This window comes from Balaenoptera borealis (assembly GCF_965194805.1).
Source record: "Balaenoptera borealis genome assembly, chromosome: 21".
NCBI lineage: Eukaryota > Metazoa > Chordata > Mammalia > Artiodactyla > Balaenopteridae > Balaenoptera > Balaenoptera borealis.
The window spans coordinates 19,468,977-19,495,494 of record NC_138880.1 but is presented as its reverse complement, the minus strand read 5'-3'; the positions used below and the strand labels follow the sequence as shown (position 1 = coordinate 19,495,494).

General features: G+C 33.6%; 1 protein-coding gene across 9 annotated transcripts in view; it reads right to left on the bottom strand.

Moving 5' to 3' along the window:
- Positions 1 to 26,518, bottom strand: part of MICU3 (mitochondrial calcium uptake family member 3) — a 130,106-nt gene that overhangs the window by 46,922 nt on the left and 56,666 nt on the right. For 7 of the 9 annotated variants that reach the window (XR_014239030.1, XR_014239031.1, XR_014239032.1 and 4 more), the window contains exons 3-8: positions 22,836 to 22,867; positions 17,785 to 17,863; positions 13,986 to 14,033; positions 10,675 to 10,757; positions 7,676 to 7,747; positions 4,467 to 4,505 (exon numbers count right to left, since the gene is read on the bottom strand). Coding sequence is in view for 5 of the 9 variants with exons in the window: in XM_082374800.1 (XP_082230926.1) it covers positions 4,467 to 4,505; positions 7,676 to 7,747; positions 10,675 to 10,757; positions 13,986 to 14,033; positions 17,785 to 17,863; positions 22,836 to 22,867 (353 nt within the window). In the remaining 4 variants the exon portion in view is untranslated. The remainder of the gene's footprint in view (positions 1 to 4,466; positions 4,506 to 7,675; positions 7,748 to 10,674; positions 10,758 to 13,985; positions 14,034 to 17,784; positions 17,864 to 22,835; positions 22,868 to 26,518) is intronic. The other 2 variants (XM_082374799.1, XM_082374801.1) reach the window with 1 other exon arrangement.

Below are 26,518 nucleotides of genomic sequence, written 5' to 3'. Positions count from 1 at the left end.
ATCAATCCAGATAAAAAGGAACCGATAAAATACACAAAATATACTTTAAAAAAAGACATATCCAAAATATAAGGAAAATGAGAGGTTGAAAATGATAAACCAGGCTTCTAGTAATGACAGACTAGAAAAAACAGTGCCAATCTTCTCATTGAGAATAACTGAAAAAAACTGGACAAAATATAATATAGATGTATCTTAAAGCATCTTAAAAGACATTATTTGCCTTTTGTACTGTGTTGACTGGTACAAAAGCAATGGTGGGTAAAATTGCTGAAGCCTTAGTACAATGATGGCACAAAAGACCAAAGTCATTACATTCTTCAGAAGTTGTCACATTCTTCAGTTTCATATACTCATATTTAAAAAAAAAGTTTCACTTAAGAATGTACTTGCTGAAGAATAAAACTCAAAATTGTGTTAATTTAATCTTTGAGCACACATCTTTTTAACATTCGGTGTGAAGGGAAGCGTGCATAAAGCACTTCTGTCTAATGAAGTACTGTGGTTGCCTTGAGAAAAAACATCTATGCGGTGGTTTGTGTTGCAAGGTAGACTAGCCACTTTTTTCATGAACCATCATTTTTACTTGAAAGAACAACGGATACACAAACTATGGTTATTTAGACTTTGGTATGTGGCAGGCATCTTTTTGGAAGATGAACCAACTGAGCCTGTTGCTTCAAGGGAAACAATTGATAGTATTTGTTGCCAAAACAATATACTGCAACAGATTGAATACAGAAGCATCTATGAGAAACCAGCGGTCTTCTACTAAGTCAGACATTAAAGAGATTTGCAAAGAATGTAAAATACCACTTTCCTCACAATATTTTTGACATTATTTTTCATAAAAAATGTTTATGGTAACATGAGAGTTTTAAAAATTATTTTTAAATGTATTAATATTTATAATTTTCTCAGTTTTAGCTTCTTATATGGCAAAAATAGATGAATATAACCAACATAAACAAAAGTTCTTTTGGATTCTCAATAATCTTCAACAATGTAAAGGGGTCCTGAGACCAAAACGTTTGAGCACTGCTGCTTATAGCAATAAAAGTGAATGAACTAGGACCAGATACAATAACGCAGATGTAGCTGCCAATCATGATGTTGAGTCAAAGAAGCAACACATAGAAAAACTCATTTAATATGATCCCATTTATATGAAGATCAAAAATGGGCAAAACTAAACTATATTGTTTAGGATACATAAGTAGGTCATAAAACCTCAAAGCAAAGCAAAGAAATGAATGACATAAAAAGTCTTGATTGTGGTTATCTTTTGAAGGAGAAGAAGGGATTATGATTGGAGACATATGAAGGGGCTTCTTGGGGTACGGCAAAGGCAATGTTTTATTTCTTGATCTATATTATATAGTAGTTAAACTTTTATTGTTTTTTGTTTTGTTTTATATTTACGTTCTATCAGCAGTATATTTCTGAACTAAAATACATATTTAAAAAATCAGGGAAAGCTTCATTATCACTAGAGGTAAAAATAGACAATAAAAAACACAAAATGGAAAATAACATGTTAATAAAAATAAACGTAGTATATTTATTTTGACAATAAAATAGATTTTTAACACAAACACATTTCTAGAGATCTAGGGATAGTATATAATCAAAGATTTAACTTGCTAAGACGATTTAAGTAATCTATATTCTTATACAGGCAATAAGAAGGCTTTGAAATATATAAAATAAACAAAACCAGAATTATAAGTAGAAATTAACAAGTCTATCATTGTAATGCGTAATTTAACACACTATTTGACAGAACAGCAGAAAAAAACATTAGTAATGATAGAGATTTAAAACACATAATTAATATGTTTGGTCATATATATATTACAACCCTGTACCCAAAATTAAAGAATACACATTCTTTTCAAACACAGATCATTTATGAATATTGACATTGTTTTAGTCCATAAAACAAGTTCAACCCATGTCAAAAAATTATATAAAAATTGGTACATTTTTTGACTACAATGAAATTTGGGTAATAAAGATAATCTTTAAAAAATTTGTAAAATATAAGGTATGTCAAAGTCAAATATACTTGACTTTTGCATTATTTATTCTTTTGAATGTTTTATATTTCTTTTCATTACTGCAGTAAGATAATCAAGAGCTGACTATATGAGAAATATGAAAAGAATCAGGGTTGTTTGGAAGAGAAAAGGCTGTAAGGTAACTATCTTCCAGGATACAAAAAAGTATGTTCAATCTTACACTGTAGCAAGGAATAATTTGACAGAATACAGGCAAAACCTACTGTAAGGATGATTAACTTTTGGAACAGGTTACTACAGAGGTCACAGAATCTCCGTCTCTATAGTAAAATCCAGAGGCCCTGCCTTTCTTGAAGGAACTTCTTCCTAAAGATAGAATCTTAGGTTATATTCAGCTCCATGAACTACACTCAAATTAGATCCTTTATCGCTCCAGTTGATCTACAATTCTGGAAACTAGCAGAAAATTGCCAGTTAATTCATAATGTTATACTAATATATTTGTGAAAACATACATCAATGATATTTCATATAAATGTTCAGGCTGTCTGAATTTTTTTCTAATTTTAAATAAATCTTCCTTGTTTGCTTGCATTTTTTTTGAAAATAATCATTCCTTTCTGAGCAAAAATTTTCCTATTATACGAAAAAAAGTCAGTTTATATAGCCAACTAAACTAAGGGAGCTAAAACATCATGTAATACATTTAAGACTGGGGATAAAAAAATGACATCAAGTTATATCACTTTAAAATATGTATTTTATATTCTTAGATGAAAAACAAAGATGTCTTCAGTAAAATAAAAAATATATATATATATTATCACAACAAAACGTAAATTACCTTCCTATTACATAAGCAAGCATAATATAAACAAAATATGTAATTTAAATCTGGTTCTCAATATTATTCTCTTAATGTCTAAGGACTACAATTTGCATATGTAGCTTAAACTAGAGCTATATTAGTACCTATTTCCTTTTAACAATATTACTCTGAAATATATTTTTTAAAAAACCATTTGTCACCTGTATGAAAATTATTTATGAGTTTAAAAGAAAAATATAAATTGCCACAGTTGGAAAAATGGTTCATGCAATGACATATTAGATTAGAAAAATAAATTAAAAAGTCATAATTATTATTAACATTTATTAAGTTTCACAGGGCATATGGCATTAGAATCTATGAGATTTTCATCTTACGCATTCTTACATATTTTTGAAATAATTAACAGACGAATCTTTTAAAAATTTTAAGAAAATGGTAGACTTTATTTCATGGAAAACAGTACTGAATTTTGCAGAAAAAATTTAAAGTATCTTGTAAGGGATCAAAACAATTAGTCATAAGGTTCCCATGGACTTGGCTTGTTTTCCAACCCATTCTAGGTCCATTCCTTGTGACTTAGACAAGATATCTTAGGTTTACCTTATGCTGAATCAGCCTTCAGTGTATACTTAAATCTAGAACAGAATTAGTTTTTATAGTTTGGAACTTTTATTAAATATACAATACAGGAGGCAACACACCTAGAGTTTACACTATAACTGGAACACTTTCAGCAGGACAATTCTGAGTCAGTCACCCTGAATTCAAGAGCTTCTCTCAGGTGGAATTTGTATAATTTGAGGGATCATTCTAAGTGACTTAAGGATCCTTGGGGAAATCAAATGGACTGTGCATGTTTACATTCAAAAGGGGCCATGGCCTACTCTTAGTTGTGTAGTAGCTGGGCCAACCAACAAGCTCTGACTTTCCAGGAGAAAGGAAAGAAGGAAAGCGTAGTGTAAGAAGAGTACAGTTGGAAGATCATTTGAAGGAACTCCCAACTTTTTCAGGAAAAGATGAGTCTGAAGATCATAATCCTTTTTGAGAAGTAACATGTGATAGAGTGATATATAAAACATATCAAGTGTCGTCTTATACCAGACTTTTGTATAGACCATAGGCAGAAGGCAGGCATCAAAGGTTTTAGAAAAAAATTTGGGAGAAATACAGAAAACTAAGAAAAGTTTATCCATTAATATCTTCTTTACTAGAATTAAGAAAAGACTGTATACCAGATGGACAGATCCAGTTCTTAAAATACCTGTGTCCTGCAAGAGCATAGCCTGAGAATCTGCTCCATAAATTGTATTTGACTCTTCAAATACTACTGAAAAATATAAAATTTCAATTATTCTACCAGAGTTTTTGGTTGTTTCACTCACCTTTCCCTTATTTTAATTTAAAGCTAAAGATATATAATTGCTCTGTTAGTTTTAGTCTTCTCATAAATCTAGGAAGGAAATAAAAATTTTTGGCCTGGTTGCACATTATTATATTAGATAAATTCCTAAACATTCTCAATAATAGATCTGGCTTTATAAAGAAAAACAGCATTATCAAGTAAAACAGGTGAGGACTATTTACATAAAGAACATTTAAAGTATTGTACATACACTATTAGTAGGAGAATGGTATCCATAAAGTTGAAGACGCTGACATAGAGCACAAAGGGCCAAATGAAGTGTCACATTTCAGAATGAACCCAAGTATAGCAAAAGAAAAAAAGAAAAAGATGACAAAATAATCAATTAGGAAGGGCAAATCATTATGCTACATTCTATATAGAGCATAAACACGGTACAAGTGGGATAAATGTTAAAGATGAGTAGCAAAGTTTTTAAAATCTCATATAATTAAACATTAAGTGAACTTGTGCTCATTTCAACCACTTTCATTTTAACTTTTTGATAGAACTACTGCTTTGAGTAAAACATGTTCCTCCAAAGTATGCAGTTTTATTGAGACATGCTTCAGCGATTCCATGTGGGATAAGGGGGAAACCTAGATGCAGCAGCATGGTGGTGGGAATGGTATGAGACCTACAGTGGCATCTTCTCCTGTTAGTGCCATGACCTCAGGCAAGTTAACAAACCTCTCTAAGATGGTTTTCTCATCTGTAAAAAGGTAGGATACTTACCTCAGAGAAGTGTAATGAGGACTAAATGAGAGTAACATTTATAATGGATATAGTACAGAGCTTAGCACATAATAAGTGTCCCAAGAAATTTTATGCTCATTTCCCTCTTTCTTTCCGAAGCACAGTTAATTTTGGTATGTAAATATTTTACAATTTAGTCTTGCTCAGATTTTGATTTGGGTATGTAATAATTCAGTTTAAAGTAGCTGTATCGTTCTACTAACTAAAAGAGAATTTCGTGTTTCACAATTAGCTAATCTTTTTGAGTATTTATTATATTTCATACACGGTTAAGTGGCTACATGTTTTAGCTCATTTAACCCCCATAACAATCACATGTGCTCATTACTCCTATTCTCGTACAAATGAAGAAACTGTGGCACAGAGAAATTTAAGGACCTGGTTCAAGGTCCCCCAGGCAATGAATGGCAGAGCTAATAGTCAAACCCTGAAAATCTGGCTCCTGAGCCTGTGCTACACTGTCTCCCTAATGTAATCTATATATTTTCACTATAAGCTAAATTTCAATTGCTTCAAAACTCAAAAATCTCATCAGTTCATATACGCATTATTTAAAATGTGACAACTATTAACAATAAGTTACCACTAATTATTGTTATTGTTAAACACAGTGACAAATATTTGGAGAGAGCTGTATTGTCCTAGAGTGTTGTTTAGTTCAGAGGTTGTACTAAAGATTATTTCTGAATTGTTTTAAGAAATAGTTCTGAGAGCTAAATTCTGTAAATGAGATTTCAGGAGCCACTAACTGTAAGCTATGTAAGATAAACACCTCTGAGGTACCCATGGAGATCAGTGCCTTTAGCAAGCATTCCTTTACACATAAATAAGTTATATACTACTTATAAGTTATTTTTATCTGTTCTTTAAAACAAGTCTCCTTCCCCATATATTTGCTACAGAATGCTTCATTGATCTACGTATATTCATGTAAACTAATACAATTTAGGGTATGCTGATATAATTTAGATTTCATAATTCAGATAGACTTTCCCTAAGTAATCCAACTTAATGAAGTTTTACTATATCACTATTATTTGCATTAAATCATCAGTATTAAAATTTACTTTACCTGGGCTGCAATGACGCTTTTGTGCTGACACTGTAGCTTTTCCCAATGTGGGTTGTCTGCTATTATTATTCCCTTTCCTCTCTCCCTTTGTTACTCGACTTAGGTATTTTAGTAAATGTTAATGATTAGAATAGGACTGTAACTTTACTGGAAGATCCATTAAGTCCTTTCTGGAATTAGTATAAATAAACAGTTAAATTTGTATCCATTGAAATACTATCTACTTTATCACTGAGGTTTACCAAAAGATTCATTAACATAATTCAGCCTCCTTAATGATATTTTATTAACAACTTGCCTATCCAGTCAATTGGGGGTAATCCATCAAAATTAAAATAATTGTTTACTCTTTTAGTATATTATCTATAGACAGTGTCTTCTATTGATATAAGTGTCTTCCATAATTAGTCTACTGGGGGTGATTCAACAAATACTGATAAATATATCATAGTCAAATATCCTAAGAAATAATATGTATTCATAATCCTGATAATCTGCTTTTATTAGTATAAATACATACTTCGTAAACCTACTGGGACTGAATATGACACCCATCTGCTGCAGATAACCCATGTTTAAAAAAAACCTAATACATATCCTTATTACAATGAGAATAATAAAAAATGTTGCAGTTCTTTGAAGTTAATTATTTGAACTCCAGATAGACCAATTAAACTATTTCACAGGGCCATGAATTTGCAAATTAAACAATTATCATTTACATGCCAACAAAATTCACCATGTTTCTGCTATCTAAGTACCAGAGGAAGAAATATGCTACAGTGGGTAAAAGGGCAGGTTTTGGAGCTGGCCAGCCATGGGTTCAAATCTTGGTTTTGCCATTTAACAGCTATGGAATTTTGGACAAGATACTTAACCTTTCCAACTGTCAGTTTTCTCATCTATAATTACAGATAATAAGGGAACTGTTGGGTAGAGTAAATGAGAAAACGCATGCAAAGCACCTAGTATAGTGTCTGATACTAAGGTCTCAGTAGCTGCGTGTTATTTTTATTATGTGAACCTGGGTTGTTGTCAGGCTGACATACTTGGGACAAGCAAAAAAGAAAACTAGTAGGAAAATGGAGGGAAATGTTGCTTAACTCTACCTTCAGAATAAGATGAAAACATTACTCTCACCAGAAGAAGAATCTATAATATATATTTCTATGAATGCAAAAACACATATTATTTCCTTGTTTTTGCTTCAACATTCATATTGTTATAGCACCACTAAATTTACTCACAGGTATAATTAAATCTTTGCAATTCACCTTTAAATTTTTACATGCATAATGATCTGTATTAATCTATTATATGATATACCCTTCAAATCTCATGGATAACAACAATACAGATGAAAATGATTTAATGAATGTGATTATGGATACAGATGTTTAATATCAATACTTGATATAAATATTGATATCAAAGCATATAAATACTGAAGCAATTTTTCTACATAAGAACTTTAGAAAGTTTTCAAGAAAGGGACAGGTCCAAAGTTACAGGCTTTAATTATTGTTTCTCAACATGAATAAAATAATTCTTGCCTAGAAAACCCCCCTGAAACTACTATAAATTATTCTTACCAGCATTGCACGCTTTTCTTCATCTCCTTTAGTTTCTCTCTTTTCATTTTTTTTCCTGAATATTTCTTGAAGCTGAAAAAGAAAACAATCAAAAATCAAATATCCAACAAGAGTTTCTGGGTACCTACCTAACACCCTGTGCTAGGTATATTCTAAAAAGAAAGAAAATAGTTAGCTTCATATACCAAGATCATTAAAACTAGTATAAATATGTTTTCTGATATCAATGCTTTTCCTGAGAAAAAAGGCAACCCAGAACCAAAGGATCTATTAAATAGTTTTACTTTATCTCTAAGACACAAAGATGTGGAGCCTGTGGCATATACATAAAAAGAGATGAAGCCTACTGAGGGATAAAGGACATTGGACCAGAACTCAGGGGTCTGGGCTTGAGCCCATCTTCTGTCATACACTAATTTTATAAAATGGGGGACGGGTCATTCAACCCTCGCTGGGCTCCAATCTGCTCATATATGAAATGTAGATGAACTAGACGACCTCTAAGTCTCTTTCAGGTAACTGAGCATCGTGGTAGGAACATGGGCTCTCCATGTACAAGCCCTTGAGCAAGTTAGTCTAATTATTTAAGGCTTGTTTTCCATATCAGGAACATGAAGATAATCTCTTCCAGAATCTCTTAGCGCAGCATTTTCTTCCAGCTTTATTGCGGTATAATCGATAGGTCTTATAAAAATAATGTTGTGCAGAGTAAATATTACAAGTAATTACTTAGCACATTGCCTGTCACACAGTAACTTCTCAATAAATGTTAGCTACCATTATACAAGGCATTATTTCCTCTTTAAAATCCTATTTTACAAATGGAAGCCTAATCCTATCTCTATGTCAGTTTTCTGACAAGGTCATTGCTCTTGTCTGTGTAATTTGAACAGCTATCTCAACTCTTTACTTCATTTTGTATGGCTATAGTTGAAAGTCAAAATGTATTACCTCCCAAAATATGAAATAACAATTAAAATATACAGTACAAAATGTAAATGATTTTATTAACACATAAATTTATTTCCACACTTGTTCTTAGTGAAAAGAGTTTTTATTTTTCACAAGGTTATTAATAATCACTTCATAAATAGGCAGGAGGATTGCAGATTTTAGACCTCTACATATAGCTTTGCCCAACTCCACCTCTACTTCCAAACTCTTTGCTGTTTACAAACAAACAACAAACAAAAAACTATTAGTACACAGCCACTGCAGAGTAGACCACCACTTCAAAGCAAGGGCAACTTTTGTAAGAGTGTACAGTGGAAATAAATAGAAATTCTGCATGAATGTTTTTACCTCCCGTCTCCACAAACAGACAAGATTCCGAAACACAGGCAACTTCCAATGAACTGAGTTCCAAAAGTTAATCTTTAAGACAGTGGGGTGGAACTTGGCATTGCTGTCATAGAAAGTTTATTGAAAATTATTTAGATTACTAGGCCCATTGTGAAAGTCCTAAAATACAGCTGTACACTATCATGACAGAACTTTAGTAAACTAAGTCTGTCCATTTTAGGGTGTTAGGTACATCTCTCTATCTACTGCAATGAAACTGAAACCTCTAGCCTCCCCAATATCCTGAAAAGCACTGCAGTGAGGGACCCTTTGTGGTTCCAGCTCCAGTGACTTGCTCAGGCACTGTACTCAGGCAAGGGCCACATGGGTGTTAGATTAAGCCTTTTGATAGATCGCAATAATTCGTTTGCTTGCTTCCTTTTTAATGGCTGATTAGCTTTTGATGAGGATTTCTCTCTCTTCTCTTTCCTACCATGGAAAAGAATGATTGCATAGTTTCTCTTCTATGCTCCAGCCTCTGAAGAAAATACTAAGCTATTTAAGAGGTTTTCCAAGGGATTTTTATTGGCTCGTTACAGAGGAAAAATAGAAAATTAAATGGCTATTTATGTTATTTTTCCCTTCTCTTTTCACTAGGAGAGTAGAGGTAAATATTGAGTTAAACATAAATGCTAAGGGTAGAGGTTGTTACTGGAAGGAGTAAACTAATGTTAATCTTTGTTATGGAGAAAAACAGAATAGGCATTTGGTCACAGCAGTAGATACAGGACACAGGGGTAAAAAGCAATGGAAAAATTCTGGAAGGAGGGGGTGGTAAGATGAGAGAGCAGCTGAAGATGCTGCCAGACCAGCACCAACACGGGACCAGTCGGGTGAGAAAGGCTGAAGGACAAATACCAAGAACACTCTTACCCTCCACTGCAGATCAGCCCCTGGTCAAAGACAGGAGAAGGGAGTAGGAAATTGGGCTAAGACTGGAATACAAGGCAGCAATGAGTGGAAGAGAAAAGGAAAAAGAAAAATCGTAAATCCTTTAATGAGAAGGAAGGGGACTTCCTGTGGCAAAGAGCTGTCTGTGATTGGGTGGCTGATATGATAGAGACTGAGCATGCGTAACACCTCAGGATTGCTTGTCACCCACCCAGTGGAAAACACTGGACACATTTCAAACTTCCAGAAGATGTGTAAACAACTATAAGCATCTTCATACACTGAATATAATTTATTTTTTTATAGTGTAAAAATCATTCAAAATAGGGACTTCCCTCGTGGTCCAGTGGTAGAGAATCCGCCTTCCAATGCAGGCGACGTGGGTTCGATCCCTGGTGGGGGAACTAAGATCCCACATGCCGCGGGGCAACTAAGCCCACGCGCCACAACTACTGAGCTCCGGGGCCTCAACTAGAGAGCCCGCGTGCCCTGGAGCCTGTGACACAAGTAGTGAAGAGGACACCCACACGCCACAACTAGAGAGAAGCCCGCGCGCCACAACAAAATATCCTGCGTGCAGCAACGAAGACCCAACACAGCCAAAAAAAAAATCATTCAAAATAAAGTACATGAGTATATACTTTATTAAATTAAAGTGAAAGCATAAAATTTTCACTCTTTTTTCTACAACAGTATTCTAAATAATGCAAAACAAAAATATAAGCAATATTTAATTATTGATAAAATGTGGCCTGTAATATACATACCACCAAAAACTCCTTTTTATCCACCATCTCATTACCATCGGTGTCAAACATGTTGAAAGCTATTCTAAAACCTGCATGTGGCTCTGCCAGAAAAGAACAGGAAAAGTATTTGTGAAATGAAAAAATGTTTTTAAAGTAAAAAAATCCACATTAATTGTAAACAATTATTCACATTCTATACAGAAATACTTTCTTTAACCAAGAAATTAAAAGCAACACGTTATTATTTAGTTAAATATAATAAAAGCTACATATAAGTATATATATTTCTGCTTCATAAATTAGCACACTTAGTAACACAATTGATAATACACTTTAAATCTACTTGTGTGATACCTGTTGCACAGCACTGACAGTAAAATTTGACTACCTTCCTTCCAAAGATAAATACTTCTTTCTTATCCAAAGTCTGTCAGTTGGTTTAAAAGGAAAATATCAGCTCATCACATTTGAAGTATTTTTAATATGTCAGCTACTTAGAGCAGAAGGAAAAATGAGAATATGACACAATGGATCAGTCTAAAATCTTGGGAAAATTATAATGGAAATAACCTGTGAAAAAATGTCAAGCATGAGAGATTACATATTTGGGTTTGAACTTCTAGAGGCTTCAAATACAGAAATATAAAATAAAGAGAGCTTGAATAATTAATTCCCCCCAAATACAAGGAACAACTCTTTTTCTGAGAAAATCAGACTTTCACACATTACGAACTGCCTTAATTGTATGAACCCTATCATGAGATTCAAAACTTCTTCTCTTTTCACTTCTAAAGCATAAAGAAGAAAACTTGGACAGCAGAAAACTTGAATGTATCTTTCAAAGAGGAGCTCAGTGTACATGCCTTTTTCAAAACATTTGACCTTCTCTTTTAAGATGACTGGCAAAAAGTTTAAAAAGGACCTCTCACAGATACACTTGCCACTACCTGTTGTGAAATCATGAACCCGGCAAAAGCAAAGCATACAGCCCTGCTTTCTTAACCGGTAATAGCTGTCTCTGAAAATAATGGAAATGAAAGCCAGTCTTTTATGGAAGTTCATTTTTTTGCATGTATTTTAGGAATCTAGACTTACTTTCATTATCATTCACTTGAGAAAGAAATAAAAAGTTACACCATCTCTGATAACCAAGATTTAAGTTTTAAAAATATCTGAAGACACACAGAAAGAAGTCCTCACCAGCATTACTTGGAAGGGAATATTAAGTTAAAGTAATAAAAAGTAAAGGGGAGAAAACTATGGACAGGTAACATAGATTATCTAGCCCACTTCCTGCCAGCCCTCTTTTCACATTTTTCTTGGTTCTAATCTAAACGACACCCGTAACTTTTCAATTCAAACTCTTAGTAGTTTCTAAGATGGGTCCTGAACTCCAAATGAAGATTCACAGCATCCAAAGATCCTACCCTTTCTGTAGTAAGCAAAAACCACTATCTGTGTTTGCTCCAACATGCTTAAACCAACCCTGTCCCAGCTCAACAAGTGGCTTTCCTCATCAGTTTTGTTTTACTCGGACCCATCACTCTGCTGGTCCAGGTACTTACAACTTCTAATTTTGCACCTAAAGTTGTTCTAGCTAACAAGATAACTAAAACAAGTCTCTGAGACACTCCTTGGCACCCACTCCCCTAATTTCCACAGTGGCATTCCTCACTCACTGGAATCATCAGAATGGCTTTCCAGTCTGGGACAACCTCAGGCTGTCCTATAACTAACTGCACAGTACTTGCTTTTCTTCAGCACCAACACTTTAAATGACTTTGAGCCAGGTGAAAAAAGCAAGAAAAAAATATACAATTTTTGAAATACATATGTGTGCGAGCACACCCCCCCCCCCAAATTTCCTGCAACAGAACTCCAACATTAACAGCATCCATTACTAAATTCAGAAATAACACAATGGCTGGGAATTTTCTAATTACAGAAGTATAGGAATTTTAAGATTGGTTTCTAATGACACAGTCTTATTGATGTTCTTGTTTCCACACATCTCCATAAATCCCCACAACTGGAAATTCCACTAGCCACATTCTTTTATTCAATTCCTTTCTTCACTCATTTGCCAATTATTTTCTGAGAGGCTACCATGTGAAAAGATAAAATCTTTGCCATCGTGGACCTTGCATTCAACTGTGGGGAGAGAGACAAATCACGTAAACCAGTAAACAAACACTTTCAAATAGTTTAAGTACTATGAAGAAAATAAAACATTGTAAAGGGATAAAAAGGGAGAGATGGAAGAGGGAGCTATTTTAGGGAGGATGGTCAAGTAAGGCTTCTCTAAGTCTTCATATTTCAAAGGAAACCTGAATGATTTTTATTATCCTGAGGATCTTTAGTAAAAGCACTGATGGTAGAGGGAGCAGAAAGTACGAATTCCTGAGGTGAGAATTCAGGGAATAAAAAGGTCAGGTGGCTGGAGCACTGTGAACTATAGCATGTAAGTTCCTCCATTAAATGCAACGAAATTTAACTGAACATCTTAGTAAACCCTGCATATACTTCATAAGAATTGCTGTATATGAGAGGAAGATAATAATAAAGCTATTGTAGGATGTATGATGGGTCTTCTTATAGACTTACTAGTTAAAAGACCCATTCTTTCACACTAGTCTTGCAGAAAATGTGATTTGAATGAATGAGTGTAGCAGGAAATTTACAAATCACTACACATCCTGACCTTTAGGCTCCCATGTAGATCCAACCACAGGGATTGATATAGGATATTAAATGTATAATTTATGAGCATTTTATTACTACACCATAAGCCATAATAATATTTATGGTTTTGACACTTGATAGTGCTATGCTTAGCATTTTCCACTGGCATTTAGACATGAATTTTGTAAAACAGCATGGATAGACCTAAACTGATTTTCAATAGTAAGAGAATATAAGAAGGATTTATTGGGACTTCCCTGGTGGCACAGTGGTTAAGAATCCGCCTGCCAATGCAGGGGTCACAGGTTCGAGCCCTGGTCCGGGATGATCCCACATGCCGTGGAGCAACTAAGCCCGTGCACCACAACTACTCAGCCTGTGCTCTAGAGCTCGTGAGCCACAACTACTGAAGCCCATGTGCCTAGAGCCCGTGCTCCGCAACGAGAGAAGCCACCGCAATGAGAAGCCCGTGCACTGCAACAAAGAGTAGCCCCCGCTCGCCACAACTAGAGAAAGCCCACGTGCAGCAACGAAGACCCAATGCAGCAAAAAATAAACAAATACATTTTTAAAAAAAGATTTATTTCCCAAGATTATGCTTGAGAAAGAAAACTGTATCCAGAAATAGGTTTAATGAGTATACTTACTTGTTAAAATACATAAAAGAAAAAGATATTCTGTGTAAGAAATCACACCTAGAAGAAAAATAGTATTAGTTATGCTATATATAAAATATTACTTTCTCTTCATATTTATCAAGTAAAATATTATTCTTATAATAGCAGTAATATTTATAAAGAACTTAGAGTTTTAAAGAAGATGCTAAATATTGTTTTAAATGAGACTAAACTATTACTACAAAATCAGAGTGAAAGAAACAATAAATAAATTTTACATTGTTTCACATGCCTCTGTAGAAACCCATATAAAAATCACATTAATGCTTCCAGATATATTGGCACAAAAGCAAAATTATCAATAATGTTACATATAGCTGTAAATTTTAAATGTGTTGCTAGCTTTCAAGGTATGAATCTAACATAAAATAAAAACGTTGGAAATGGTTAACACTGTAAAGTGCTTAATTACTTCTTAGTAACCCTTGAATAAAACATTTAGATGTTCTTGCTTAGAGATTTGACTTCTTATTGCATTCAAAAAACACAACTCTATAGTTATTACTTTTCTGCTTTCAAGTTATCATTCATTATTCTTGATAAGCTTCATGCTTCTATTAAATGTAATCTAAGAAGTTTCAATTCTTCTAGAAAGCTTACACTTTCTGTATATTGCATCCTGAGTTCTCTGTAATCTCATAAACTTTAAAAGGAGTTTGTTTGGACTACATAAAAACATACATTCTGTTACTCAAATTCTTGCTTTTGGATTATAACACCCAAAACTAGAATTAATCGCTTAATTGTTTTTCCAAGTGTATCCCGAGAAAATGAAAATCAGAAATAAGCCAATAACACTTATCCAGATACCAGACAGCCCTCATGTTTGGTAAAAGGGTGTAACAATCCTTAAAATAATCAGATCGTGAACTTTAAAACTCCACTTTACCTGATGTTCTTTGAGGCTACCCTCTTTGTTACAGAACAAAGGAAGAGGAGTCACTGTCAGGCAGTTTGTCAGAAGATGTGAAGGGACCGAGCTAGGAGGCCCTGAAAGCATTCCCGTCTTCTGTTTATACTAGAATATTGTGACCTATAGACATAGTTCTGGTTGATTGCCATGAATGTTATGGGAGAAAGATTCTGGAATGGTCAATGTATATAAAGATACAATACCTAGATTCCATAGGGATCCCTCAAAAAAAAAAAAAGCTCTGGAAATGGGCTCTGTTTCTCCACAACCCCATCTCACTGACTGTTGTTCTGACTTGGTGGAATGCACAAGAGGTGCTGGTTAGTATAAAGAAGTTTAATATATGCTCTACGTCTTTTACTTGATAATCAACTCACGATTCCCCTCACTGAAGGATCACAAAACAGTGAGAGTCCTGATGATGATTATCATGGTAGGCACTTGTCTGAAGTACTAAGTGGTTTTTGAGGTGGTATAATCCACAGGGAAGAAAAACAAAGTGAGAAACTCATGATATAATTTAATAAAAATGGTCAGGGACATATATACACTACCAAATGTAAAATAGATAGCTAGTGGGAAGCAACCACATAGCACAGGGAGATCAGCTCGGTGCTTTGTGACCAACTAGAGGGGTGGGATAGGGAGGGTGGGAGGGAGACGCAAGAGGGAGGGGATATGGGGATATATGTATACGTATAGCTGATTCACTTTGTTATACAGCAGAAACTAACACAACATTGTAAAGCAATTATACTCCAGTAAAGATGTAAAAAAAAAAAAAAAGTCAGGGAGAAGGGAAAATATTACTAAACGTGAACTGTAGATTCATAATGTTTTTAATTACAAAAATGGAAAACCATTAGATTAACCTTGCAATTTATTTTAAGGCCACCCAGGGTCAAAAATAAAATAATAATAAATGCTAAGCATATAGTAATGTTTCCATCCTTAGAAAAAGAGGCTAAGATGCTAACTAGGTTTCTCTTGAAAATTCAATTTTAAAAAATTCTAAGGGAAGTTCCTTAAAAGCATTACACTGTTTAGCTCCTATATCATGATATATTACAGTTAGCTATTATAACTAAGTCTATGTAATTCATGTTTTCATAAATGCTGTATACCAATTAAATGTTTGTAAAACTGCCTAACATTTTCTTGCTGGGTTATATTTTAAGCAGACAAAATTCATTTGTAAATTAGTTTTCAATAGTTCTAAAAACTTAGCTTTACAATTCCTCTTCCACCTAATCTCTTTATAAAAAAGCAAGATTCTCTGTAACTCTCTACTTTACCTAACCGTATGGTTCTAAAACTTCTTGGGTACACGGATTACCTTGATAATCCCATCACTATGACATAGATCTGCACTGTTCTACAGTGTAGCCATTGGCCACATGGGGCTATTTAAATTTAAAATAATTAAAAGTAGATGAAATTAAAAATTCAGTTCCTCAGACAGTAGCCCCATTTCAGGTAATTAACAGCCACATTTGTCTCATGGCTACCATACGGACATTCCCATCACTGCATAGTTCTATTGGGTAGCACTGAATAGATCATCTCCCCCCGAAAAAAATATGCAAATATGCATACAATTTAAGTAGGATTAGGACCTGCCTAAACCTATGGCTTCCAGATTTAACCCTCCCCCTAACTAAAAAGAATTTCCTTCTTCCATGCATTTATCTTTCTTGGATTATATTTGATCCAATTGCATTTTCCCATGAGAGGTATTAAAGAAATATTTTTTACATTCACCAATTTACCTCTTCATTCCGAGCTTTGAATTTTCCTGATCCTATCATTCCACCCGAAGATTTGCGTGGCAATCTTTAAGACAACTTCCAGAAAAAAATTTCTAAGAACTTTAAAGACACCATGGCTCAGATTTCACAAAGATTTAAAAACCCTAGTTATGAAAAGCCTACAGTTAAAGACAAGGTGTCTCCTCCTTCCAGAGTCCATAAGAACCAGGTAGAAGCAATCTGAATTTCTAATTCTACTTAGGCAAAAATATATGGATTACAACTAATCCTTTAAAGTATTTATCTTCACATTAGAGTAAATATATTATTTTCAAACCAATATTGGTTGAAATTAATGAAAAAAAGGTAAGTTTAGATAATTGCTTTATATTGTTATCTTGTATACTCTTATATTTGAATATGAAAATATATATTTCTAAGAAACATTCCTTTTTAAGATTAAAGAGAGTTTATTAATTAGTTTCTGCTATAAACATTTATAAAAAGTACAATGCAAAAGAAAATTGCAATAAAAGCTATATAATTTGATTGCGAGGACATGTATGAATTAATGAGTTAACGTATATATAGGTATGGGTAATACGGTAAGTTGAAATAGGTGGATTATGCAGTGAGTGTTGTTTTTAAAAGAAACATGTTCAAATTGTGCAACCAAAAGATATATCCAATAAGCTTTTCATATTGATTAAATTTAAGAAAATCTGCAATTCCCTGGAAGTAAAAGGAAAGAAGAAAAATAGACATTTGGAAATCAGTATTTTTGAAAAATGCTTTCTGTGGGTAAATATAACATATACTTCTCAATATGGTTAAAAAGGTTTTTTTTTAACTATAAAAGTTCACTTTGTTGTAAAAAGTGTGGAAGATATGAATAGTGTATATAAAAAGTAACATAAAAACCACCCTTAAGCCCACTGCCGAGAAACAATAATTATTAATATTTTGGTGTTATTCTTTTCAGTTTTTTTTCCATGTACATAGACACATATGTAATTGTAAAATTATTTAAGCATGAGGAAAATATGTATAAATAGTATAAATAATATAGTATCAATATTAAAATACATAAATACTAAAGTTAACTTACCTCTTTCTTTAAGATTTCGAAATAGCTTTGATGATCCTTTCCAAACTGGTGGTGTTTCTGATAGCATTTGATTTAATTCCTATGACATAAGGTATCATAATGCTGATTAACTGGTAAACCACTTACTTATAAAATAGACCAAAAATATTTAAATGCCTCTGCAAAAAAATTCTCTGCTTAGAAGACGTGAGACATGACTGTATTTATACTATTTTATCTGTGGTTCATTCAACCATAAAACCCAATATTTGCCCACAGTCCAAATGTAAAAATAAGTGATAAAGATGCTACATTAAATTCAATTAAAGCTACCAAAAATTTCAGATAAACTTAATAATTGGAGAAATACATATATATATGATAATCTAATTAAGATAAAACAGTGAATTTAAGTTCTGGAGCCAGTTAGAAAAGGATGGTTCTGTGGAAGCCACAGGAAAAGGTGGACTTCCTAATACAGGTCACATACGATCACTGAGCTTCACATACTGTTTTCTGTAGCCCTCTTGGATTTAGGGGATTTTGTGGTAGATGAAGTAACTGGGCAACAGATTATGCTGGGGAAGAATGAAGAGTATTTTAATAGTGATTCAAAGAATGATGACATCAGATGAAGCGGGATGACAGGGTATTGAGTTACTGTGTCCACTGCTGCAATTTTTTTTTTCTAATTTTAACTTAAATATTCAGTAAAGAATACACACTTCAATTGCTGGTTAGCCAGCTTTTCTTTTTTTTTTTTTTAATCAAGCTGAGGGGGGACGATTTTGGAAAATTTAAACATTTGATTCATTGCCCAGATACTAGAACGATTTTGTATTTATTACACATACTGTGTTAAAAATAAGTGAAAATTATAATTAGGTTAACTGTGAAAAAATTATTAAAGGATTTGGTGAGATAATTTGAAATAATTTGAAATTAAAAAATTAGTCTGGGGCTTCCATGGTGGCGCAGTGGTTAAGAATCCGCCTGCCAATGCAAGGGACACAGGTTCGAGCCCTGGTCTGGGAAGATCCCACATGCTGCGGAGTAACTAAGCCTGTGTGCCACAGCTACTGAGCCTGAGCTCTAGAGCCTGCAAGCCACAACTACTGAGCCCCGGTGCCACAACTACTGAGCCCACATGCCACAACTACTGAAGCCGCACGCCTAGAGCCCGTGCTCCGCAACAAGAGAAGCCATGACAATGAGAAGCCTGCGCACTGCAACGAAGAGTAGCCCCGGCTAGCCGCAAATAGAGAAAGCCCACGTGCAGCAATGAAGACCCAATGCAGCCAAAAATAAATAAATAAATAAATTTATTTAAAAAAAAAAAAAGAAAAATTACTCTGCTAAGTAACATACTGAAAAAACAATAGAAATGACTTCTTTTCCAGATCAGACTCTTGCTGCTCAAAATGTGGTTCCCCAATGGCCCAGGCATGATCACTGGGGAGCTTGTTAGAAATGCAGAATCTCAGATCCCATCCCTGGCCTCCTGAACCAGAATCAATTTTTAACAGGATCTCCAGGTGATTTTTATGCACATTCAAGTTTGAGAAGCACTTTAGACAAATCCTTCCTGATGTAGTTGTACCTAAAAAAGCTCTGTGACATTTATAAACCATCTTTTTCATTATAGAGCTGGGTTAGCAGGCAAATAAGGAATCTCTGGGATGCCAAAGGCAGGAGAGGTATTTGTAGGGGATTTATAGACACCCTGAAGCCTGTCTGTGAATCCTTGCTCTCATTTCCTTCATAGTGTTATTTCCGCACTGCAGGTAACAGATGCCGCCAGGTGCTCAGTAGTGTCTGACTAGGGTAGCAATTCACATGACTAATAACGAGAAGCTAGGATATTTAATGTTTCAACAATAGTAAACTCATAAACATTTTTGTTAGAGCACGAGATTAAAAAATATTAATATTTTGAGTACATTTTATATACTTTCATTTATACTGTCTCTATTATATAAATATTACCATCTCCATTTTAACTGTTCCCATGTATTCAACTCATTTCTTCTACTTAAACTCAGCTAAAATTTAAGACCAAAAAAATCATAGCTACCTTTTACTGAGTGTCCCCTATATGCTTGGCAATGGGCTAATACATATCTCATTTAATTCTAAAAAATAATCCTCATTATGTATATTTTACGTTTACGTGTCTTAAAGAAGATAAGTAACTCACCCGGGATTACACAACTAGTAAATGACTGTCCAGATCCTTGCTGAGTCTAAGCAGTTTATTTTTGTAATAATTTAGTTCCTTGTCTGGTCTAGATCATCTGGTTGACACACTTATCTTGTTTTGTGTCAACTTCGGGGACTTTTTTTTCTTAATTTGATTTTTATTTTATATTGACATATAGTTGATTTACAATATTATGTTAGTTACAGGTGTACAGCAAAGTGAGTCAATTATACATATACATATATCCATTCTTTTTCAGATTCTTTTCCCATATAGGTTATAACAGAGTATTGAGTAGAGTTCACTGCAGTGGAGGCTAGGGACTTTTAAGTTTTATTAAAAACTGTATTTCCACTCAGGCGGGAATCTCTCTCCCCACTCCCAGTGCCTACCTTTGTCTCTTATAGGTAGTAGTGTTGTACGATAAAGAATTTGATTGGCCTTTGTCCCTGGTTCCTGGGAGGAAGACTATATCCTCGCATCACACCAAAGTTTATGCTGAGGAGATGACTCAGGATGGGGGGCTGACCTTCAAAAACAACCCCGTGATTCAAGGGTTGGGGCTTTGAGCTAGCCCGACCTCTGGGGAGAGGAGAGGAAAGAGACTGGAGATTGAATTCAACCATGTGGCCAATGATTCGATCAATCACACCTATGCAATGAAACCCCCAATAAAAACTCTGGACACCAAACTCAGTGGAGCTTTCAGGTTGGTGAACACATGGGTGTGCCAGGAGGGTGACATACCCTGATCCCTCAGGGAGAGGGCACAGAAGCTATGTTTGGAACCCTCCTATACCTTGCTGTATGTGTCTCTCCATTTGGCTGGCCTTGACTTGTTCCCTTATAATGATAATTATAAACTATAATTCTACGTGTAGAACGTTCCTGAGTTCTATGAGTCAGTCTAACAAATTATCAAACTTGAGGGGAGTTGTGGGAACTCTGAATTTGTAGCCAGTTGGTCAGCAGTGTGGGTGGTCCGGGATCCCTTGATTCGCAGCTGGCATCTGAAATGAGGGCCACCTTTTTGGGAAATGGGTCCTTAAATCTGTGGGGTTTGATGCTAACTCTGGGTGATCTGTGTCAGAACTGTATTGCAGTATTGCAAGTAGGGACTAAATAAATATTTGCTGGATTGAATTCATTTACCTAGAATTATAGATGCCTTTTAAAGGCTTTATACAATTTTCCTGAGTACAATTTTTATAATTATATACGTAATACATATGTTATAGGAAAATTAGTAAGTGCAGAAAATAAAACCAGATTGTAATCCAGGGATGGACCACAATTAAAAATTTTATTTAATCTCCTTTTAATCTAATTCTCTATCTAGGCATATTTATACAGTATTTTTGTCATTCTTGTTGCAAATATTAAATCATTTTCTGCATACTGCTTTGTAACTTACTCTTTGCATTAATATGTCATGAGCATATTTTCCTGCCAAATATTCTTCATTTTCATTTTAATGGCTACACAGCAGTTGTCTATATCAGCAGTTCTGAAATGTAACTCTTTATACTCTTAAAAATTGTTTACCCGAAAGAGATATTGCTTATATAGGTTATATCTATCAATATTTAATGCATGGGGAAATAGAAATGATACATTTTTAGAACACAAAAACACACAAGCACATATTCTACCAGTTCTCAGAGTGATGATGTCATCACTCATCATGCAGCCTCTGGAAAACTCCACTGTACACTTGTGAGAGAATGAGAGTAACAGAACAAGTATCTTCTCAGTATTATTATGAAAATAGTCTTGACTCCATGGACCCCCAAAAAGGTCTTTGCACGTTAAGAAAGACCAGTTTATATTATTTTGCAATTTGCTGTTTTACTCAAACTCATGTTTTTTAGGTCTATTCATGTTGCTACACACATCTCTTGTGTATTTATTCATCTTAGCTCTATATTACTGTATTGTCCTTCATATGCCTATTTCACATTCTTTTATTAATTCCTCTACTGATTGACATTTATATTGTTTCTAATTTTTTTAGGACTCCTGGTATAAGCATACAAGTGTTTCTCTTGTAAACATACCTAGAAGTAGAATTTTTGATATGCATTAGATAGGGCCAAATTTCTCTCAAAAGAGCATATACCAATTTACATTCCCACCGGATTCCTCCTCTCCTTGTCCTTGCTAATTACTGGTTTTGTTAGATTTCTAGAACCTGACAATCTGATGGGTGTGAACTAGCATCAGATCATTGGTTTAATTTGCATATCCCTGATTACTAGTGAGGTTGAGCTCCTTTACATATATTTATTGGCCCTTCTGGCGATGTCTGCCCATTATTTTCTTATTATCTTTTTTATATTGATTTACAGGAGTTCTATATGACTACAAGACACTTAGCCTTTTCTGTTAATAATGGGTTGGCCAAAAAGTTCGTTCTGGTTTTTCATATCTTAAGAAAACCCGAACGAACTTTTTAGCCAACCCAATATGTTGTAAGCATATTCTCTCATCTGTCATACATCTTTTAACATTGTTGACACTGTCTTCTGGTGTGCCAAAATTTTTAATATTTAATTTAGCAAAATTTGCCAATAATCTCCTTTGAGTTTAGCTTTATATATCTTTTATATATGTACATATCACATTTATATACATATACATCACATAAATATATATATATAAAAATAGCGTGCGGGACTTTCCTGGTGGTCCAGTGGCTAAGACTCCATGCTCCCAATGCAGGGGCCCCGGGTTTGATCCCTGGTCAGGGAACTTGATCCCACATGCCACAACTAAGACCCGGTGCGGCCAAATAAATAAATAAATATTTTAAAAATAAATAAATAAAATAAAATAGTGTGCATGCATACATATACCAAGAGCTTTAACCTACCTGCTTGGAAAGTGACTTCCATGTTTTAGCAACTATAATAAACATAAAAAATTAGATAATACTTCATGTAATGTATATCAAAATTCAGTAACCATCTACAATCATAATGCATAACACTGACTTTTATATCTAAAAGGCAAAGGTTTTTTTAATCTCAAGATTTAGACCTATGTATGTTATGCATTATGTATTTGTTTCATGTACTATAAACTACTTAAATAATATCAGTGGAATAGAAAACACATTTTCCATAATCATTATCTTACTTTGGGGATTTCTGGATTTATAAAGTAAGTTAACTTACTCCATGTTAAACATCCTATGGGCTTAAAACACAAACAATGATATTCATTAAACACTGATGTTAGAATATAAAATATTAACATAGAGAAATTATAATTTTAAGGTGTTACCCATGATCTCTGCTGTGTTAGTATCTCTGATTATACTTCAAAGGTCAGGTCTCTCTAGAGTGAAGGGGAAGGGTAGGGGCAAAGAAAAAAAAAGATCAAGGAGAGAACAGGTAAGGTGATAGAGAGACTCTTGGCCTGTTTTCCATTCTTCTCCCCTAGGAATGTCATAGTTGAATAAAATACCTGAGATCACTTTCTTTTTCTGATTTCTCCTCACATCCCTGAAGATCTCAAACACTATAAATCTTATAATATTAAAATAAATACATAGTCAATATTGCTGTTTCCTTGCTCAGATTTGAACACTGTGAATATCTAATGCTTGTCCAAGAATTATCTCCAGGTTTGTATGTGATTAAATCCTATAATACAGCTGCATTAGGAACTAGTAAATATCAACTATTTCAGCTACATTACAATAATGACAACCAATAATTTTTCTACATGGCAATGTGGCCACTTCTGTATAGTTAACCATAGTTAACGTAAACAATATATCAAATTCAAGATTATAAAATAGGCATGTTTTGCTTAACTTTCTCTTTTTTAAGCGATGTAATAAGTCATTTTAAGATCAAAAGGGAAAAACTATCTTCTAAAATTTGGCAAACTGATTTTTATGAAGATAGTTTTCTTCTCTATGTAGCAACAACATCCTTTCTTTACCCAAGACAGTTTATATGCAAACATGTAATCAAGTTTAAAATCAAGATTAAAATCATAGGTCTATACGGTAGAATTCAGCATTTAACCTTAATTATAATACTTTACACATTCATTTCATAGACATCCTCCTTTACATAATGAACACAACAATGTAAATAATACTTATTATTCTGTTGCTTTTGAAATATAGCAGTAAGAAAAGAAGAAAAATAAATGGTACAAAAGTACATGCACATACTCTTATGCAATGCTCAGAAGCTATTTATCAAAAGAGGAAGTTAGACACTCTTGAGTTTTGTAGGGTTTATGAGATTTCCAGGGTAAATTATTCACAAAAGACATATTCATTCTGCCGGATATGTCACCATGTTCACTATTATTGGCTTTTTTTTAAAATAAAACTAAAGAGCCATTAAGATTGTTCTTCAAAGGATTTTCTGATTTTCTAAATTCCTTATTTCACATGAAGTTACTGCATATATAAATATAAGGTGAAGAGGGACTTCATTCTTTTGGATATATTTTATTTCTTAAGCTATAGGTTGATGTTTTCATTATATTTTTAATATTTTTATGTATGTCTGAATTTTTTAACTTAAAATTAAATTAAAATTAAATAATACTTGAAGCTATATGAAAATAATTACTTATTTTAGTTCTAGATGAACAGTTTACCTCTTAGGTTCTATTTAAGTGGGTAAAACAAGAAATTTTCTTGATTTCAAACACAAAGTTACAATCAACAATCAGATGTGTATCTCAATTGACATTTATTTGAACTATAATTATTAAGCAAATGTTTACATAGCATACCATTTTCCTGTTGATGTTGCCATAAAATTATATTAAAGATTTTTTTAAATAATGGTTATGAATTCAGGTGATAATGATGATGATGACAATGACAGCTAGCAATGTTTATTGAGTGCTTATTGCATGTCAGATATTACACTAAACATAACTGATCTCATTCAATCCTTAAAAAACCTCATAAGGCTGTTATTTTTACTTTTATAAATGAAGAAACAAAACATTAAATAACTTACTCAGGTTCTCAAAGCTCATAAATGAATGCCAAGGTCTAAACACAAGTCAAATTTCAATATGCTATTTTGATATGTACATGATTTAATATTCAGTCTATGAAGCATATTTTCTTTTTTGAGGTAAATATTTCTTTTTAAAACCCTACAGTTTTAAAAAAGTTTTTACAAATATCTTGATCTTTAGTTACCATTCTTAATCATGTCTTAAAAGTGTTGGTTAGAAATTAACTGATATTAATTTGTGGTTGTTAAATATCCTGTGTTTATACTGGAAACTAGTTTTTTCCCTGCAAGTGATAGTTTTGGAATATCTATCAAAAGAATCACAGCTAAAATTATTTCCAAAAAGCAAAAATCCAACAGTAGGCTTCCAGTGAATACATTATGAAGATAAAAATAAAGAAAATAATGAATTAAAAAATTTCAAACTATGAAATTTTAAATCAGTAAGCATTACTTAAAGGATAACTTCTCAAATATGTTTGACAACAGTTACAGAATTTGATGCAAAAGTACCATTTGATATTGTAAGAGATATATTAATAGTTTTATCAAATCTATACTAAAAATAAATATAAAAATCCACACTGTACAAAAACAATTAAACAAAAATGTATGGAACACGTATATACCTACTTATGTATAAGGGTCTTTTCTATGTACAAAGTCCCTATACTCAGGAAACGTACAATATTATAGGAGGACAAAAAATACAGAAACAACCAATTCCAAGGCAGAATATGGTTATCTGGCACATGGTAAGTACTCAATAAATATTTCCTGAAGGAAGGGGGAGGGAGGGGGGGAGGGAACGGGAACCAAAAAAGCATAGAGATACAATTCTTACCACAGACTTCAAATTTTCCAGAAAAAGAGCCCTACTTAAACTCTAGCCTTTTGTATCACTACTGTCACCTTTATTCTCCTACTATGCCACCTCCCTAGGCAATCTCATCCATACACATTGCACTAATTACCAATCATGTACAGATGAATCCCAGACACATACCTCTTCCCAGTCCTCCCCCCGATCTCCAATGGAAATAATCCAAAGCATCAAAAATTAATTCATTAAAAGCTAATGTGTGAAGTAGCCAATTTGTCAAATTACTGAAGATTGAATTTTTTGAACTTTTATACATTTTTCTTTCACCTCACAGTTACCTTTTTTGTTGTTGAGAATGCTTAAGATCTGTTCTCTTAGCAAGTTTTAATTATACAATGCTGTACAATATTATCAACTACAGTCACCATGCTATCCATTAGACCTTGAGGATTTATTTTAAGTTTGGTTTTGCCATAACTCTATCTCTGAAGAAGAGATGGCTATAACTGTTCTAACCTAACTTAAGGCATTCATTTGACAGTTTCAAGCAGATTATCAAACAACTAATTATTTGGTACGTTGATTTTCAGTGAATTGAAATCAATGATCAAGAGCTAGATCCTACTGCCTCCTTGATATCTCCTCTTTTACATATCTGAGGCATTTAACTACATCATGTCCAAAACTGAAGTTGTGATTTTTCCCTTTAACGCCAGTCCCTACTGCCATCCA